The 19,294-nt window shown below is 36.7% G+C and overlaps 1 protein-coding gene across 5 annotated transcripts in view; it reads left to right on the top strand.

The window, feature by feature from the left end:
- The window catches only part of LOC121408544, a 30,716-nt gene extending 13,518 nt beyond the window's left edge, over positions 1 to 17,198 (top strand). The window contains exons 2-9 of one of the 5 annotated variants that reach the window (XR_005969051.1): positions 8,097 to 8,260; positions 8,982 to 9,186; positions 9,613 to 9,807; positions 11,113 to 11,312; positions 12,362 to 12,496; positions 12,904 to 13,123; positions 15,643 to 15,830; positions 15,997 to 16,085. Coding sequence is in view for 4 of the 5 variants with exons in the window: in XM_041600041.1 (XP_041455975.1) it covers positions 4,030 to 4,060; positions 8,097 to 8,260; positions 8,982 to 9,186; positions 9,613 to 9,807; positions 11,113 to 11,312; positions 12,362 to 12,496; positions 12,904 to 13,123; positions 15,997 to 16,181 (1,335 nt within the window). In the remaining variant the exon portion in view is untranslated. The other 4 variants (XM_041600042.1, XM_041600041.1, XM_041600039.1 and 1 more) reach the window with 4 other exon arrangements.
- Positions 17,199 to 19,294: the final 2,096 nt, after the last annotated feature.

The following is a 19,294-nucleotide window of genomic DNA, read 5'->3' as shown; positions in this document are numbered from 1 at the left end:
CCAGTTGAAACCAATTGAAACCAATTGAAACCAGTTGGAAATCCAACTGGTTTCAATTGGATTTTGGTCCTGGGTAGTGAGTTAATCTAAATGAGTAAACATAGTAAACATTACTCTTAATTACGACTGTTCTGAATTTTAATTTGAATATTAAACTGAATTATGAATTGAATTAATTATTGTTTTACATGTATTTAGACCACACAAAAAGTAAATACATGTACATGTTTGTAGGAAAACTATCTTCCAGAGAACAATTTTTAAGATGTTTGCAAGTATGGTATGAGGCTTACAATGTATTTGTAGGCCTATTGAGGATGGAATAGAACAAGAAAAGCTGATAATGCAGATCAGGGGCCCGTCTAACAAAGAGTTGCGATTGATCCGATCAACGACAACTATGGGCAGCCAGCAACGTCAAGATCTACATGTAAAATGCAAATTTATTCAAAATATATTATATTCTAGATAATGATTGATGTACATTAATATACATGTATTCATCGTTCTCTTGGAAATTCAGCATGATTCTCTTTGTTTACTAAGGATATTATGCAAATTTCCAGTAGAAAAATATATGGCCTGGATGGATTTCCGAACAATTCAGATTGATTGGATCAATCGTAACTCTTTAATAGTAAGATGGGGCTCAGGTACGTTTAAGTATGATGAGAAAAGAATTCATTCCAGGTTCTCTGTTGTGGAATTGGGTCAAGACAAGACATGTATGAAAGTTTAAGTGGACATCATTTTTTTTTACTCATTTTTATAGTGTTGTTCTCAGACTTCGATTTGATTATATCATATTTTATCTTTCTCTGTTTAAAATTTGTATTATTTTTGGTTTGACTAAAAATAAACGTGGGCATATATGCATGGGCATCACATATGATTCACAATTCCTCACAATTTACATGTACTTCATTCTGGAAGCTGGCACAGAATCTATAGTACATTATGTACATGTACTGTACACTTTATTGAAATAAATTCAATTGAAATATTCATAATGAAATCCAAAAATTCACTGTAACATTATTAAAATTGATCTGAAAACATATAGATTTTTTTTTCTCAAATGACTTGTTTTTTTTTTTTTTAATTTGATGCTATGTACATGTAGGCCTACTCTGTGTAGATTGATGGGCCACATGTAAAAACTAGAGAATGCAATATGAAAAACAAAGAACTTCTGCATATCCATGTTAAAACTTGATTATTAATCATAAGGCCTACAATGTAAACTATGTATATCTACATTTATTTAATTTAAATGCCTTTTTGTACAGATTGCATGCGCACCCTTATAAAACATCTATATTTCAGGGGTGTGAGAGTTCATATTTTTGTCTGGTTTCAATTTTTTTTGTTTTGATTTTCAGCTGAATTTCAGCTTATACTTGTACATGTATGTATTTGGCTTTCCTCAGTACAAAAAGTATGGGAGCTCTTTCTTTTTCAGACTTTTTCAATACTCTTCAGCTTTTTTCAGATCTTTTTATTTGTGACCACTCATACCCCTGATATTTACATGTAATCATAAGTGTAGTCCATCTTGAATGGAATATTTAGGCCCTACATGTAACACAAAAAATTAATCAAATTATCAAGCATTACATGTACATGTACAGCAAAAGTCTCATAAAAAATATTTTTGAGAAATAAAATGTTAATTTATTAGTTTAAAAAATCATGTGAAAACATGAGCTGTACATGTATTTACAGGTAATTCATATTCGTTAACTTCATATGGAATATATATTTCTGTCATGGTGTTACAATGAAGCCATTCTGGTAAGAATCAGTCAAAATTGGTATTTGAAATTGGTAAAATGATAGTGAGTGACTGATGTACATGTACACTGTACACGTAAAATACATCAATGCTCTAATTTTATAGGAAGGACTGTCTTTGCTAATGCTTAATTCTATAGTTGTATGTACATAAATGTAGCATGTGATACTGTACCAGTCCTATGATTAAATAGACTTAACCAATATCAATATTATCAAGATTTACATGTAGTCATTCCATTTCTACATACATGTACATGTGTTTATATGACATGGATCAATTCAATTTACTTTCTGAAGGAAAGCCACTTGCTTATCCGAGAATAACCCCTCAAAAAAAAGACCTAATAATTTTACTTTTGGTTTCACAATGAAATAGTGAGTTATTTAAACTTACTGTTTAAAATGGTCACGCGACAATTTATGGAAAAGGAGAAAGAAAAGCAAGAAGATTGGATGTACATGTATTGTACTTTTTCATTTTATTTCATTTAATTTATTGCAGGTCTTCTGCAACTTTTTCATTTAACAAATTAACGAAGAAAATATTAAATACATTGTAGAGTACGTAACAAAATGCATCTGACAATCAAAACATTGAATAAAGTTGTTTTCTGAATTCTATAACATATCAAGTTAAGAACTTGAAGGTTGCAGGGGTTGCAATTAATGTTGCTTGATTGCATGGCAGCTGGCAACCCTGTGAAATTGTGATATATGAAATGATATGCAATTAATTAGCGAAGGCCTGATACATATATAGACTGGACAGATATAAACTTGAAGAAAATCATAATGACATTTGTATACTCATCCTTGCATTCAGTGGAGTAATGTGCCAAAAGTTTTGAGAGGGCAAGATATATATATGCCATATTGGGCAAAATTCCTAAAATCAAATATTTCAACAATTTGATTACAAAAATCCAATTTTGTATTAGATTTTGACATAATATTTAGAAATAAATATCATATTTCTTCCTTTTCTCTTTCCTTTCCTCTTTTTTTCTTGGTCATTTTTTTTTTTTTTTTGGGGGGGGCGCCCACGATTTGTATGCCACTGCTTGCATTTATACTGTATCATGTTTATACATGTATGTTCATCGAACAAAGTTAGCTGTACATATGTAACGCATGTATGATCACATGTGAATGATTAGATCTATGTGAAGGCTCATATTTCCCAGGGTTATGGAATATGTGTCAGTCTTTGTCAGAAAATTTTGATAATTCACAAAAGCTCATACAAATGAAAGAAAAAAAAACATTATCATTATAAATACCAGGTACATTATAAGAAGAATCATTTTACAATTGTTAATACTGGAATTTTTATGTATATACATGTACTTTTACGTTTTTATTTATCATTTTGTTTGTTTGTGTACTTGTGCTACTGTATGTCCAATACAAAAAAAATGAGAATATATTTATATTGAAAAATATTGAATGAAATCTGAGGTACTGTACATGTAGTTGGGTCAACTAAAATGGTCTCATATTATGTATGCCCCTGATACACGTGTATTCATGTAAAAAGTGCATTTCCTAACATAACAACATGCATGTTATTGTTATGTTCATTATCAAGTTACACACATATTCTGAGGCAAATTGACTCATATCCAATGGCCTAATTGCACCGCTGCACACAAATGTCAACTGTGTTGTGTGAGGACTCTATGCACTCCTGCAAATGCTTTTTGATAAACACACATGTTCATTTCCAGTGCAGTATCAATGTGTTTATTAGATGCACATGCACTGTCTGAATTCTCCACACCTGGGGAATTCTGCCATCACCTGGGAGCTAATCTGCATAACAAAAGGCAAATCCTAACTTGCAGACTACTTTCCATGTTTTTGCTGGACATTCTGAAGTCTTGGAATAGCTTGAGACAAAGGAGGGCTGGTGTATATCAGCCTGTTCTTGAATATTTTCAGTGAAGGGTAAGGAATATATTGTGCAGTGAGCATGCTGAGCACTGTGTGTAGATGGCTATACTATAGGAATATATTCTTCCTTCTGCAGATTATTATCCTATTTTGTGGGATGTACTTGCGCACGCATGCTCATTCTAATTTATTCTTAGCCCGGAAAAGAAGCAAGGGTTTCTTCTTGAAAGAGTATACATGTGCTTGGAATATGATGCATCATAATTTCTAATGCATTATATGCGCACAACTGTGTCATTGGATCTGTAATACGTGCCTGATGTCTAAGAATATATAAGCATGGAAGCAATAGACTTGACGATTAAGAAAGGTAATATGATTGTATGTGTACATACATGTATACCTAGGCCTATAAAAGTCTGCTAGTATCAGTTTATTATCTCCATGCATGTACATGTACTTACAGTATGTTTTACTATGGAGCTATTATGGTTTTACGTGTTAATAACATGCATGTACTTCAAAAACAAATGTTATGGTTCCTTAATATGTGTGTTTTCATGCATGTACATGTATAGGCCAAGATGTCACACTTATATGTATATTGTTATGCAACACATGTTCTTGATTTCATAGTTCTAGGTATATATCGAGATCGGAACACAGTAAGTCAAAGGTCAAGCATGTAGGCTTATAAATGTATGGCATACATGTATAACATACATTCATGTGAAGCTTACAAATACCATTTTGATAGCCATATTGGTCCTGCATAATATATAGTTCCTTGTTATACTGGGAACTGGTGACTGAAAATATATTCATGTACACTCAGATGCACAACCTCAATGGTAAGTCTTGGAGACCTACATACACCCGTATAGTTGTGAAATAGTAAGTGAATGAATATATATTTATTTATTTATGTTTTTATTTATTGTATCCCCGAACAGAGTTCGGAGGATACTATGGATTTGGCCTCGTTGCGCCGCCGCGTCCGCCGCAGAGATTTCCCTGTGAGCGCTCTATCAGCTGCATTTCTTCTCCGATCGTCTTCAAATTTAGCATGAAGGTTGAGTATGGTATAGCAAAGAAGCCTATCCATGTTGGTGTGGGTGGAGGTCACATGGTAAGGTCAAAGGTCATTTTCAGGTCAACATTAAAGTTTACATGCAAGACTCTCTTATGACGCCTAACTCTGCAACCGTAAGTCACTTTTCAACCAAACTTGATGGTAGATGGATTTGGGGTACCTGCATATTATGCTGCAGTCGGAGGTCACATGGTAAGGTTAAACGTCATTTTCAGGTCAACGTTAAAGTTAACATGCATGACTCTCTTATGACACCTAACTCTGCAACCGTAAGTCACTTTTTAACCAAACTTGGATGGTAGGTGGATTTGGGGTACCTGCATGTTATGCTGCAGTCAGAAGTCACATGGTAAGGTCAAAGGTCATTTTCAGGTCAACATTAAAGTTTACATGCAAGACCTCTTATGACACCTAGCTAACTCTGCAACCGTAAGTCACTTTTCAACCAAACTTGGATGGTAGATGGATTTGGGGTACCTGCATGTTACGCTGCAGTCGGAGGTCACATGGTAAGGTCAAAGGTCATTTTCAGGTCAACGTTAAAGTTAACATGCAAGACTCTCTTTTTCCGCAACCATAAGTCACTTTTCAACCACACTTAGATGGTAGATGGATTTGGGGTACCTGCATGTTACGCTGCAGTCGGAGGTCACATGGTAAGGTCAAAGGTCATTTTCAGGTCAACGTTAAAGTTAACATGCAAGACTCTCTTTTTCCGCAACCATAAGTCACTTTTCAACCACACTTAGATGGTAGATGGATTTGGGGTACCTGCATGTTATGCTGCAGTCTGAGGTCACATGGTAAGGTCAAAGGTCATTTTCAGGTCGATGTTATAGTTTATGTTACAGTTTACGTGCAAGACTATCTTATGACACATAACTCCGCAACCGTAAGTCACTTTTCAACCAAACTTGGATGGTAGATGTACTTGGGGAACCAGCATGTTATGCTGCAGTCGGAGGTCACATGGTAAGGTCAAAGGTCATTTTCAGGTCAACTTTTAAAGTTTCCTTGCAAGACTCTTATGACACATAACTCCGCAACCGTCAGTCACTTTTCAACCAAACTTGGATGGTAGATGTACTTGGGGGACTCGCATGTTATGCTGCAGTCGGAGGTCACATGGTAAGGTCAAAGGCCATTTTCAGCCTTTCAGGTCAACACTAAAATTTACATGCAAGACTCTCTTATGACACCTAACTCCGCAACTGCAGGTCACATTTATAACAAACTTGGGTTGTAGGTGCACTTAGGAGACCTGCATGTTATTGTGTTTGAAGGTCATATGGTAAGGTCAAAGTTCATTTTGAGGTCAATATTATAGTTTACGTGCAAGACTCATATGACAAATTTATGTTATTCCGTCCCAGTCATTTTACAATGAAGTTTTGATACAATTCTGTTGCATGCCCTCGCAAATCACAATATTTTTGCTTAAGTGGGTGAGATACAAAATCGCTTATGCCTTGTTTCTTTATATTAATAATACTAATAATTAGTTACATTTATATAGAGCTTATTACACTTTGTTTCTAAGCGCATACATTGTAATTATAATCATCCCGGTCATTGGATCCTGGCATGCAGCACACAATGTATGCACATTCTCCACTCCCTGGGAAGAATTCCAACAAGAGTTTCAAGACTTACATGTAATTTTTGCGCATACTGCAAGGGCTTTCGCATCCTACCGGGTACCCATTTAACACCTGGGTGGAGAGTGGCAAATTGTGGATCGACGCCTTGCCAAAGGACTCTAGGCCGCGGTGGAATTCAAGCACACGGTCCTCTGATTACAAGGCGAGACGTCTGAACCGCTACACCACAACGCTTCCACTTTCATTTTTCCACTGGCCAATGATCTTTTAAAAGTGCCAGCAGTATAATTCCTCTGCACCAGGATTATTTTCAGAGGGTATATGAGTGGGGCACTATACATGTAGGGTGCACATTGTATAGTGTTCAATCAGATTTAGCATCAAACTGAATTTTTTGTTGGCCTACATGTACATGTACGTTGTTGAATGCATATTTCTCAAAAGTGAACAGCCCATTGAAAAATGATCAAAAGGTATAAAAGTAATTACAGACTTTAAACACCATACTTGAGCAGTTCATTAACAAGTACATGTAAGGCCAGACATGTAAATGTGTGTACATGCTGACTTTATGTCCATCATTTTGCTGACATTATGCAATACTCTCCCTTGTGACATGAAATCATATATGCTTTTGTTACTTTTAAATCTCATGCGTATTGGCTGATTAACATTCTGGCTGACCCTGTTCATACCACATTGCTGCAATGTTGCAAAATTCTTAGGCGTAAGAACAAAAGTTTTTGGAAAATACTATTTGATATTCATCAGTATTCCCATGATATAATGGAGCGTATACTTGTCACATATATACATGAAGTATGTAAGCTTTACTTAATGTCTATTGGATATACATGTCCGTGACAAAAAGCAGGTCATGAAGTCAAGTTCTGAAATTGTTTAAAAAGTATAAATATACATGTAATTTAGCCATTCACCAGAGAACAATTTTAACATGAGTACCTTATGCACACTAGCATACCTAGCAGGGGGGGGGGCAGGCTGCCCCCCCCCCCTGATGAGTCACAGCTCATGCAAGGGACGTAACCCTGCCCCCCCCCCCCTGACGAGTCACAACTGATCCCTAGCAAGCCACAAGTGGCCCCCTCTTTTGAACTTAACCTTTCTTTTTTTTGTCAATTTATTCTGGTACAAAATCCTATTTCGTATTTGTGGTTGAAGACCTTTTTTTTTTGCTTGTCAAATTTTTTGGCAGACTAATTTGCCCCCCCCCCTTTGGAAATTCCTGGGTACGCCACTGCGTATGCATTAACAATATGGCTGGATTTTTTTTTTTTAATTGCCTAATTGAGTTCCTTATTTATGTCATGCACCTGGTATATGGCCTTTACATGTAATTGGGCAGTGAACTACATGTACTTGCACACATAGGCCTATAGATAATAATAATGAAAAACAGTTTGTGTATAGCCCATATCACATTATGATATAATGTCTCTATACTCTTCTAAAGGTCTTGGATATATATAAGTTATGTTTGAAGGGATGTACATGTATGTAGGAATTTACATTCCCCCCCCCCCCACTTCTGTTCATTCCAATTATGGTTGTATTGTATGATAAATTCAAGGAAAGAAAGCACAATTATGCCACATGCACCTGGGTAGAGAGTGTTCACTTTTACTTGCATTAAAAGACATCAATGTCCCATCCGTACTGTAATTCCAATTCCTTGTTATATATCTTTGCAGACAAAGAATCTGAGTTGAAGAAAGCACTTCACGACATGACATCTCAGAAGAGTCAAAACGACCTGGTCGTCTCTGGCAAGCGCAAAAGGATCCCCAAGAAACGTTTGTACGAGAGCGACGATGAAACCGACACTGATGTTGCGCGGTCCAGTGGCGATGAGAAGGTAAACAAAGATGTGTAGAATTATTGTAAAAATGATAGCAAAAGGATTTACATGTATATAATGCTGTCTATAAATAATCTATCGAAAGGTGTATTTTATTATTTCAGCTACAGGTAGTTGAGTTTGAAATTCCTGTCCCTGCATTCAAGGAATAAATCATGCCGGTTGCCATTCACCTTACCAGGGTTGAGTGCAACATCCAATATGAATCAGTTTCTTGAATTTCTTAAACTTTAAAAAAGTAATATGACATTATAGCTGGGTTTTAACCCATGACCCTCCATTTGGTAAACAATTTTGAGTCAACTCAGAACCATTAGACCGGCACTGTATAATTGGTGCATAACCATTAGACCTTGATTGGACAATATATAGTGGTATCAGTTTTGATTATATAATTATTTAGTAATTAATCTTACTGTTGTTTCCGTGTTAGAATTAGATGATTTTACCACTACTGTGTAAAAAGCAAATTGATACACAGTTTATTGTAACAATTATTTTTATTATTGTATTTTACTTGTTTTATATTCTGCCAAATAAAATGATAATAATATCCTTTGAAAACATTTTTTCCAATGAAAGATAACACTGGAGACAAATTGGATGTCATTAGATGTTGTTTTAGCTTTTGGAACCTAATGGCATATTAAGTATTTGATTAGACCACATTCTTATTAAATTTATCCTATTTATTTCTTCATTATTCTACAAAATTTAGAAGCGATCAAGGAAAACCAAGAAGGCTGAAGAATCAGACATGTCACCATCTTCTTCCCAGAGGAAAGCTGGACAGAAGAGGGTTTCTGATGAGGACCAGACCCAGCCCAATAAAGACCAAGAACCAAACCTAGACCAAGAACCAGGCCAAGAAGACCAGGACCCAGAAGCATTCCCTGATACTTCATCTGACAGGGAAATAGAATGTAAGACATCACATGCCATCAATCTACCTGAAAACTGCCATTTTCATAATTTCCTATTGTCACATATTACAGAACCAATTCCAAACCAGCCAACAATATTAGCCATTCAGAATAATAATAACTTTGATTAGTTTGTAGTCTGTTTCATTGCTGTGACTTTGGCATACTGCAAATAAACTTTATTGCTGGGAGGTACTTGAAGGACAGGAAATAAAGTTTGTGTTTTAGGGGCTATTCTTTTGGCCACATTGCGATTATTGAATTTTGGGGGCTATTTCTTTCATCTAAATGGCTGTTTTTTACCTTGATGAGTGATTTTATCTTTTAGCAGAATATTTAAAATTGTTTGATAATTATTTATGAAGATGCAATACATACACGTATCCTAGTTTGTTTTAATCTGATCCTTCTTGATACCAACTCCAGATTCCACAGATGGGATGGGGCCTGATGTTCAGGGTGATGAGATGGAGGATGGTGAGGAGGAGGAGGAAGAGGAATTAGGGAGCGAAGGAGGAGAGTACCCACCAGAGTACGAGCTCTCGGAGCTCGAGAAGCTGAGATTAGAAGTTAGAGGACTGAGAGATGAAATCATGCTACTCAGACATGAAGTTTGCAAAGGTACATGTACATGGAAACAGGCTCCCAGCCCTAGACCCAATTATTTTCATTTTATTTTGTTATTATTTTACTTTATGTTGGAAAGTGACCCCCCCCCTCACTCTGATTAAGTCTGAATGCATTGCTGCATGAATAAGACAGCAGTCCACTGATGGTTGAGGTGTTAGCCCACTTAAGGCCATGTTGATTCTGAATTCAAACTCTGCCACAGTCCGTGAGAAGCAGACAGGACCTCCTAATAAATTTGTACATATTTCATTTTTGGTGCCAGTTTAGGAAGTTTGAAATCAATTGTGTTGTAAGTTGTTCACACTGACAAGAATGGAAGCCTTTAGGTTCTTGAACCAAGAGTGGTGTTCACACCATGTTGGTCTCACCATATTAAATCCGTCTGTCATGTTTTCTTCTTGATGTGATCCCTGATTGCTATAAGCTACACAGATATGACTGGGTCGATGAACAATCAACATGATCTCCTGAAGGAGCTTACATGATGGTGCTGTGGTTTTGATGTGAGGGTGGCATCCTTTGAGGAGAGATGTGTTGTTAACCCAAATTAGCTAAAATGTCTTTCCTGCATGACATTATTATTATTATTTGTTTGGCGTCACCTGTGCCTGGGAGGCGAAAAGCGAACTGAATCACTATGACCCGCAGGTCTCTCCTCCCGATATAACTGATTCGGGGAAATGCAGGTGGACCACTACACGGGGGTTTCCCCTACTCTTATACGAATAGTGCAGTGGGTTCTTAACGTGCAAGGGTGGTGACTCTACACTGGGCCTCCATTTAATGTCCTATCCGAGGGATGGAGTGTTTTCCATTGTAACATGGCCTGCATCTATGAAACATTGGAGAGACGTTTACACACAATGCACTGGCTTCAGTCATCCGCCCGGGGTGGACTCGAACCCACGATCTGTGGTTCGACGGGCAGACGCGTTACCGACTGAGCCAACGCCGCTCTCTATTGTTAATTTGATTTCATTAGAAGCAAAGGTGATATTTTCAGCAAATTTCAAAGATTTCAATAATAAGAAAACAAACGAACAACTGAATTTTATGAATCCTATCAAATAAAACATTTTTCAAATGAAGTAAGCTTTGATTATCCAACCTTACACCATTTAGGAAGTCCCAAGATAGGTGTGACATTAAATGCAATTGAAAAAAAATGCCTGTCCCTTCTCAGTGCCTACTCTCAGGGCAGCATTTACAATATAGCCATTAGAGCTTGTTATGTACTTGTGTATTTTCATTTCATTTATAAAACATCTTGAATAAATCTTGTACCTACTATTTCAGAACTTCCAAAGGTGCATGCGATAGCCCTCAAGGCTCTGGGCACCCACAACAACGTCAGATGTTCTCCCGAGGACAAGAGCAGCAAAGTGGTTAAGAGGAAGGCATTGTCTCAACCTGGTAATAAGTTTGCTGTCAGCAAAGGGAGGAGACGCCCGGGTCAGTTCTCCAAGGCGGGCGTGCTGAAGAAAGAAGCTGAAATTGTAAGTCTTCTTTGGGTGCTTACAGGGGCCCGTTTCATGGGAGATTTACGATTATGGCAACTTCCATGAATCATTGATTTTGATTGGCTGCTCAGCCCTGTTATCATAGTAGTTACCAGGGAATAATTTTGCTTTACAAATTGGAGTAGCATTTTTGGTCATAAGAGAAAAGCTCTCAACAAAGTACATGTAATATACAGTCCTATGTAAAAATATGCTATACAAAAGATTTTATGTGTAGCAGTCTTAAAAAAATGTGGAGCAAGTTGCGATGCGATACCAGGAAAATTATTCCCTCGTTACCATAATGATAAATATACCACACTTGTAATATGTTCTTGATGAAATTGACCTCTGATTTTGTTACCCCGGGGGGGGGGGGGGGGGGCAGTCAAATGTACTTCTGTACACGTGCGGGACCTGATTATTTCCAAACACCCCCTAATCGAGTTGTTTTTCTCTGTGTGCAAAATAACCCTAAACAAGTATTTTGCCGGCTTTATTACACATTTTGGCCCCTAAAAAAGTCATCGCCGGAATATGACCTCGGGGAAAAAGCTTGGGGGAAAAAAACATACCCTAATCACGTTTGACTAGTCTTTAAAAAAAGCTTTGGAAAAAAAATACTCTAAATACGTTTGACCCTGCAATTGACCATTTTACCAGTCTTAAAACCACCCTTTTTCTTGAAAATCATGAGTGTACGTGCGGCCAAAACTGAAAAAGCACCCCTTTAAACATGTTTTTTTGGTCACACATGTGTACAGCTATATATTTGACTGAACCCCCCCCCCCCGGTTTGAAACAACTGATACTGAGCTGTCAACATGACAGAGCTAAACCATGGTTGATATTTAACTTCTGTCTTTCATATTCAATGTTTTTCTTCTTCACCATCTTTAATGTCTCTTTCGCCCTTCCTCCCTGTCTTCTTCTTTCTTTTCTTCATCTCCTGTTGCTTCTTTACATTCACATCGTTTCTTCAACTGCATTATTCTAATCCTAAATCATATAAGCACTTGTATATTTCCTCTTTTATCCACATATAGCTCAGGCAGAAAGCTAATTTGGAGAAGATCTCAGGAAAGCCCAAAGTCATCCTTTCGCCAACGAAACTAATAAAAAATGAGATGATATCCTCGCCATCTCCATCTAAGAAACAAGCAACTCAAAATTCCGACCAGGTAAAAGTTTGACTAAAATGGTGCATATTACAATTTTAAACCTTTTTCCACCATAAACGGTAGACAAAGGCATCTTGTTTATTGGTCATATGTGATTAAATGATGATCTGATCCAAATTTTGGGGGTTAAGTCATAGAGTTAAGTCATAGAGATCAATTGGAAATGAAAACATTCTCATAATGAAATTTAAAAATTTAAATTTAAAGTTCTTAAATTTATGCATCACCTCCACCTCCAGCACCACCACAACTATCATCATAAGCACCACCATTACCATCACCATCATCATAATCATCTCCACCACCACTACTATATTATCATTAACATCATCATTGTCATTGTGATTGTCTTCATCATCGCCATCATTATTTGTAATTCTCTGATTTATTCTGATGATCATCATTAGGTTGAGATTCATCCGGGAAGTGGTGTGTTCATCAACCGCGAGGTTTGGGACGGCCTTAATGCTCTGGACCAACCCACCGCCTTTACCCGCCGTCTCCTCCCATTCGTCTTCTCCATGGAAACGCTCCTCAATAGTAACCTGCGAGGTGGAAAGAGCACCAGGGACTCTACCGCAGAGCCAAGACAAGCCCTTGATCCAAAGAAAGTCGATGCCATCTATAGTGAGTAATCATTCTTTTTAATATTTAGGTTAAGATGAATAGAATGATTGAAAGGGTTATTTCATAGTTTCAAGTTATGCACAATTTTACAAAATACTGGAACATGTGACTCAAAGTTCTAAATAAGTTTAATTTTTTTTAAATCCTGTTTAACTTGTTGAAAGGTCTTCTTTGAAAATTTAAATTCTTGGTGTTACGACCATTAGAATGCCAAGTTTATTATTTGTCCAAATTTGTTCAGAGTTTTAGGAAACAGGGCCCTACATTTTCTTTGTTGTAACACCAGGGAAAAGTTTTGGTATCTCATTAAACACCTGGGCCCCATCTTGTTACGATTGATCCAATCAATTGTAACTCTATGGAAATCCATGACAATTTTGTCTAAAGGAAATTTGAAAATGTCCTTTGTAAACACAGGAGAGCACACCAGATTGTCGAGAAATCAATGAATTTATAGATATACATTTATATCTAGAATTTTTTTTGAACAATTATGCATTTTATATGTTGACCTTGCTTGATTTCTATAGGTGCAATCGATTGGATCGATCGCAACTCTTTGTAAGATGGACCCCAGGAAATGTTCTAGTCATGTGTAAAAGGGTTTATTTCCAATTGGTCTAATGCCAATTCGTCTAATTACCAACTCGTCTACTATCATTTGGTCTACCATCAGTTCGTCCACTCTCCATATGGTCTAATTGCCATTTCGTCTTCTCACCATTTCGTCTAATAACCAGTTGGTCCAATAGCCATTTAGTCCATAAACCATTTGGTCTAATTGGAAAAGTGTTAATTGGGTAAAACGAATGAAGAGAAAATGGCTATTAGACCAACTGGTTAGTAGACGAAATGGTCATAGACGAACTGGTGATTAGATGAAGTGATTATTGGACCAAATAATGGTTGTTGGACGAAATGTTGATGGACGGAATGGCTTTAGACTAAATGAAGGTAGACCATGTGATGAGTAGACGAGTTGGCAATAGACGAATCAGCAGTTTACCTGTGCAAAGTCCACTCATAATGAAAAGGCTTCACTAAACACCTCCTCTTGTTCTGTAGCATTAAATCTTCAAACTTAATAGATAAATTTATGTAAGGAAAATGTTAAACCATTTTAAGGGCTTAATTGTGGCATTATACATCAGTCAAATTAATCTGCAGTGAAGTAAAGCAGATATAAATAATGGGTTAATATTTTTTATGAAACAAAATAATAAAGCCTGTAACATTCTGTGGTTAAATAGGGTGAGAATGTGAAAATTTATGATTGAAAAACATTGGTCTTTTTTCATGTTGTTTAACAGAATCATTTTTTGTTTTTTTCCTGACTCCTTTCCTTCCTCACATTCACGATTTCCCTAACTACTATGCAAGCACTTTTTCTTCCTTCCTTCTCTTCCTCTCCCCGAGTTTGCGAGTATCTTCCTGCTCTCTTTCACTCTGTTATACTTTCTTTGCAAACCATTTCCAAAATGCTTATGGGTTTCCTTGGTAAATTTATGCATCGTTCCTGGATGTATATTTTCATCTGTAATGATCACCATTTTTCTTATAATCATCTTATTTTACTTCAAATTCTCCTATTTTTATCTTACAATCCACCTCTCTCTCATGCCTTTTATTACAAATTATGCCACATTTTACTATCTTATCTCTTGTCTTCTTTTTCTTTTGCTTTTGTCTTTCATCTTTCAATTCTTTGATCTTTGTTATGATTCCTTTCTTACCTTATACTGCTTGCTGCCTGTGCTGCCTGACCTCATCATTTGGTGTACTGCTTCGCTTCAACTCTATAAATAATAATAAAAAATTATCTATATCCTCACTCCCTCTATTTTTATCTCTTTTCCTTAATTATTTAACCTTGTTTATCCCTGTATTCATACCTGCCTTGAAAAAAAACTATTGTGTGTATTTGCATGTGTGTTTTGTGTGTTTGTGTGTGACACTAAAACACCATGCTACTTTTGATCACCCCATTGACCATGTCACACGAAACTTCTGTGTTATCATCCTCTATCCATTCCTGTCCTAAAAACTATTGTGTGCGTGTGTGGAATGCTTGCTTCCTGACCATCCGATTGCACTATCAACCCTGTCACACAAAACATATTTGTTATCACCCTACGTACATTCTTGCCTGAAAACTATTTCATGTGTGTGTTTGTTTGGCATGGTTTCTTCATCTTCCTAACCACCCACTTGCACTATTGCACTATCGACCCTGTTGCACAAAACATCTTTGCTATCACCCTCAATAATTCCTGCCTGAAAATTGCTCTGTGTGTGTGTGTGTGTGGAATGCTTTCTTCAATATCTTCTTAACCATCCACTTGCACTCTCAACCCTGTCACGCAAAACATCTTTGTCATCACCCTCTATACATTCCTGTATGCTTCACCCTTGTCCTTATAATCAATCCCTCCATCCCAATCATCTTTATAACCAACCCCACCCACTTCCGCGTTTCCTCCACCCTATTCCCTCCTCTTCCTCTCTTATTCTATCCACAGAAGCGGTTACCACCAGATTCCCCAACATCTCACACTGCGACATTGGACAGGCCATCAACGGACGTCTCTCCAGCATCAGATACCGCGAGCAGAAACGGGAGCACCGCAGGAGGCTCAAACAGGGTCACTGAAGACACAACTTAGTTATCAATGTGAATGTACCCACTTGTTCAGCATACGACGACAGTGTAAGGAGATGTGACGTGTTCCTACTTTCCAATAAAATCAGTTTAAGATGTTTTTCGGCTACCATCCCATGTGTGAAAGTGCCATTACCATGTTGCATCTTTCTTCTCTCTCCCCACCTGTCGCATCTGTCTTCCTTTCTCGATCTCTGTCCATTTTTCCTCTCAGATGCAGTATACTGCAAGTTTCCTCAAGTTAAGCACTGCGATATCGGGCAAGCCATCAATGGTCGGCTGTCCAACTTGAGGTATAGAGCGATGAAAAAGACCTGGTCTCCGTCGTTTCCCAGTCAATTACCCACAAGTTTGATTCTCAAGCAGAACACTCCACATGTCCCTGATGAGAGTACGTGAACATTCCAAAGCTATTTGAGGAATGTGACCATATCTGAAAGGAACTGTAAAATGCGTTTCTCACTTATTTCCATATCTGAAAGGAAATGTAATTTGTGTTTCTCACTTGTTAAAACCAGTTATTTGTTATTTCTCAGTAAAGTGAGAAAGATTTTTTTGTTGTTGCCCAGATGAATCACCAATTGCTTGTCATTGCTTTGAACTGTTTTAGATTCACGATGTCATAAAGTATATTGATCCAATCTCTGTTGCTGAAAGTCAATATTCCAATCTATACCTTGCACTGTCATTATAACAAAATATTCTTTGTTTCTTTTCTGTTTTCTTTCATGTTTTTGTTGATATAATTTTTTAAATATATTTTAGGTGTTCTGTTTAACATTCTTTCCTCTTGCTTCATTAAATAAGTCTTTTCTTTAATGCTGAATGGTATATCATCTCCTTTTACACTTGTGAAGAAAGGAAGATAATTTCTTTTGAGAAGATTTCTCATATTAGAACATTCAACTCATTTTGTAATCTCAGGAACATATTTCATTTTAAAATTATGAGTTTAACCTACAAAAATGGACAAAAATTTTTGTTTTAAAACATATTTTACGTTTGCATTGTTTTTATTTTGCATATGTGTTCTAGATTATGACACTTCTGCTCTAATCTGAGTTTTAGAAATATTTACCATTCCCTTTCATTACATGAAAGAGGTTGCTATTCTTTTATCTTGACCAACTCATAAACATATCACGTAATGAATATGTTATATATTTTTTTTGCAGAATACTTAATCAAATGAAAGGGGAAAACACTACTTGTATTTCATTTGAGTTTAGCCATTTGATCAACAATTGTGGAGTTGTTACATACATCTTTTGGTTAATTTGCCAATCTGAAACAGATATATGTGTATGTCTTTGGTATATTGTGTGATGATATGTGAAACAGGGTTTGTATTATTTCATAGCATCTGCCAGCTTCCTATACAAAGTACATTATTGGAAAAAAAAATCAGTTAATAAAGAAAAAAAAACATGCATCAGGTCCTACAGACCAGCCTGTCTTTGTTTTGGTCAATGATAATTCCTCTAGCAACAAGTCCTCTCATGGCTGAATTTAAAGGGGGAAGTCAGCTCTGGTGTATTATGTTTGTGTTATTCAAAAGAAGAGGACGGGGGATTGTATTTACAATTCTACAATTGAATGGACTTTGACAAGTAGAATTGATTTATTAAACATTTTTCTAATCACATGTAGATTTGTTTGAAATAGGCAGATGCATATGACACAGGGTAATAGTATGCAGCACTTACAAACATTTGTATAAAGTGCTATATAAATGTTGCATATTATTATTAAATATATTCTGTCATTTAATTTTAGGAGAGCTTGTCAGTTGAAAATTGGCAGTCAACACTTCTTAAGTAGTTATGTGGCCAAGCCTAAAAAATGTTATTTCACCTTATTTGGGTGCCTAAACAGAGTCCCAGTTTTGACTGCACAGCTATCTCAATAACTATGGTAAAAGTGAATAAAGTTTGGGAATTTATGGCTCAAATTCACAAAGTTATTTTTTAAAACCCACAGTTGAATCCATGGTTTATGCAGATTTCCTGTTTAAAATATGCTTAATTTATCGCGTAGCGGGCGCATGTACAAAAAATTTCCAATGCTGATTCACGTTTTTGTCACAGTGCGCCAAATTGACGCCTGCTTCCATGGTTAGATACGCTATTTTATTCATGAGTCCACTGTTTGAAGAGTGGAGTTATTAATTCAAAACAGTGGACTCATGAATAAAATATCATGGATAACCACGGCAACAGGCGTCAATTTGGTACACTGTGACAAAAGCGCAGTTCAGAATTAGACATTTTTCAATATATTAGGCGGTAAAAGAAGCAATATATTATACAGGAAATCTACACAAATCATGGACTCACCCGTGGGTTTCCAAAACCACCTTTGTGAATTCGGGCCGTTATGATTTAGTAATCGTATGGCTTTACTGCATAATCGTCAAATTTTCATGTTATACATGTACCTTGGTCACATTTGATCTACGGCGAGACAACAACAGCCGTTTTATTAATTTCAATTCAAACCACCTATATGTAGTTGGTACAAAAAATGTTGAAACGGCTGTTTTCGACTCGCCGTACGGCTGCCGTAGAGCAAACGTGACCATGGTATTATTCTTTACATGATTTGTTTAAAATCATTGAGTAGGCCTACCCTTCATGTATTAGCTGGCCTTTTGAATGCAAGGTACAGTATTATGATCCACATTTACAAAATGGCAGTGTCTTTTATGAAGCAGTGACAGACTACTTCAGTCATTTCTGTTGACTGTACAATTTATAATTTGGTGATGTTTTGTAGATATGAGTCTTTATTCCGCTCAGTATTTTTCACAAGCCTTCCATCCGTACATGGCGAGCTATATCTTGTGATCGTTCCACTCTGCGATGCCATCCTCAGTGTGTGCCATATGAGACATTATGTATGATATATTTTGTGTGTATAAAGTGTTTTATTAAGTGATTTTTTCTGACTTGCCTATGTTGAAATGGCTACAGTGTTGACCAGAGGATAATTTGGACATGTAAGTGGTATTTTGTCTGTATAAATTGTTGCCACTGGCAATTTTCATGTGTTGGATATACAGGTATGTCTAATCATGAAAGAATGGAGGCAAATATTTTGTACTCCGTAATTGCATATGCAGATGACTTTGAGGCTAGCGTTTTCTGCCAACATCTTGACTAAAATGAGGTTTTTGTTTCTCATCACATGATTTTGATCAGAGAGATGTTAGCCTATAATCTACACACTGGCTGCAGCTTTTATCTTTGGCTTTACGCATCTGATGCTATTGCGAAATGTCGGCAATACGTCTGATACAGAAGACCTATGTGCAGTTTGCAGCTACCACCCATACATTCCTGTCTCATGTTATTTTTTATTGACCATGCCTTGCTGCATGTTTTACATCATGTAGAACTGCCACCAGACTTGTCAATTAATAACAAGAACTATTAAACTCGAGACCAGAGTATATAACAATCATGGAGACAGGAGCAGCCACTGTGCATAGTCCGAGTCTCCTGCATCAGATG

The sequence above is a fragment of the Lytechinus variegatus genome, chromosome 2 (assembly GCF_018143015.1).
Source record: "Lytechinus variegatus isolate NC3 chromosome 2, Lvar_3.0, whole genome shotgun sequence".
NCBI classification, from domain to species: domain Eukaryota; kingdom Metazoa; phylum Echinodermata; class Echinoidea; order Temnopleuroida; family Toxopneustidae; genus Lytechinus; species Lytechinus variegatus.
The sequence above is the reverse complement of the archived record's forward strand: the minus strand, read 5'-3'. Positions and strand labels throughout refer to the sequence as shown.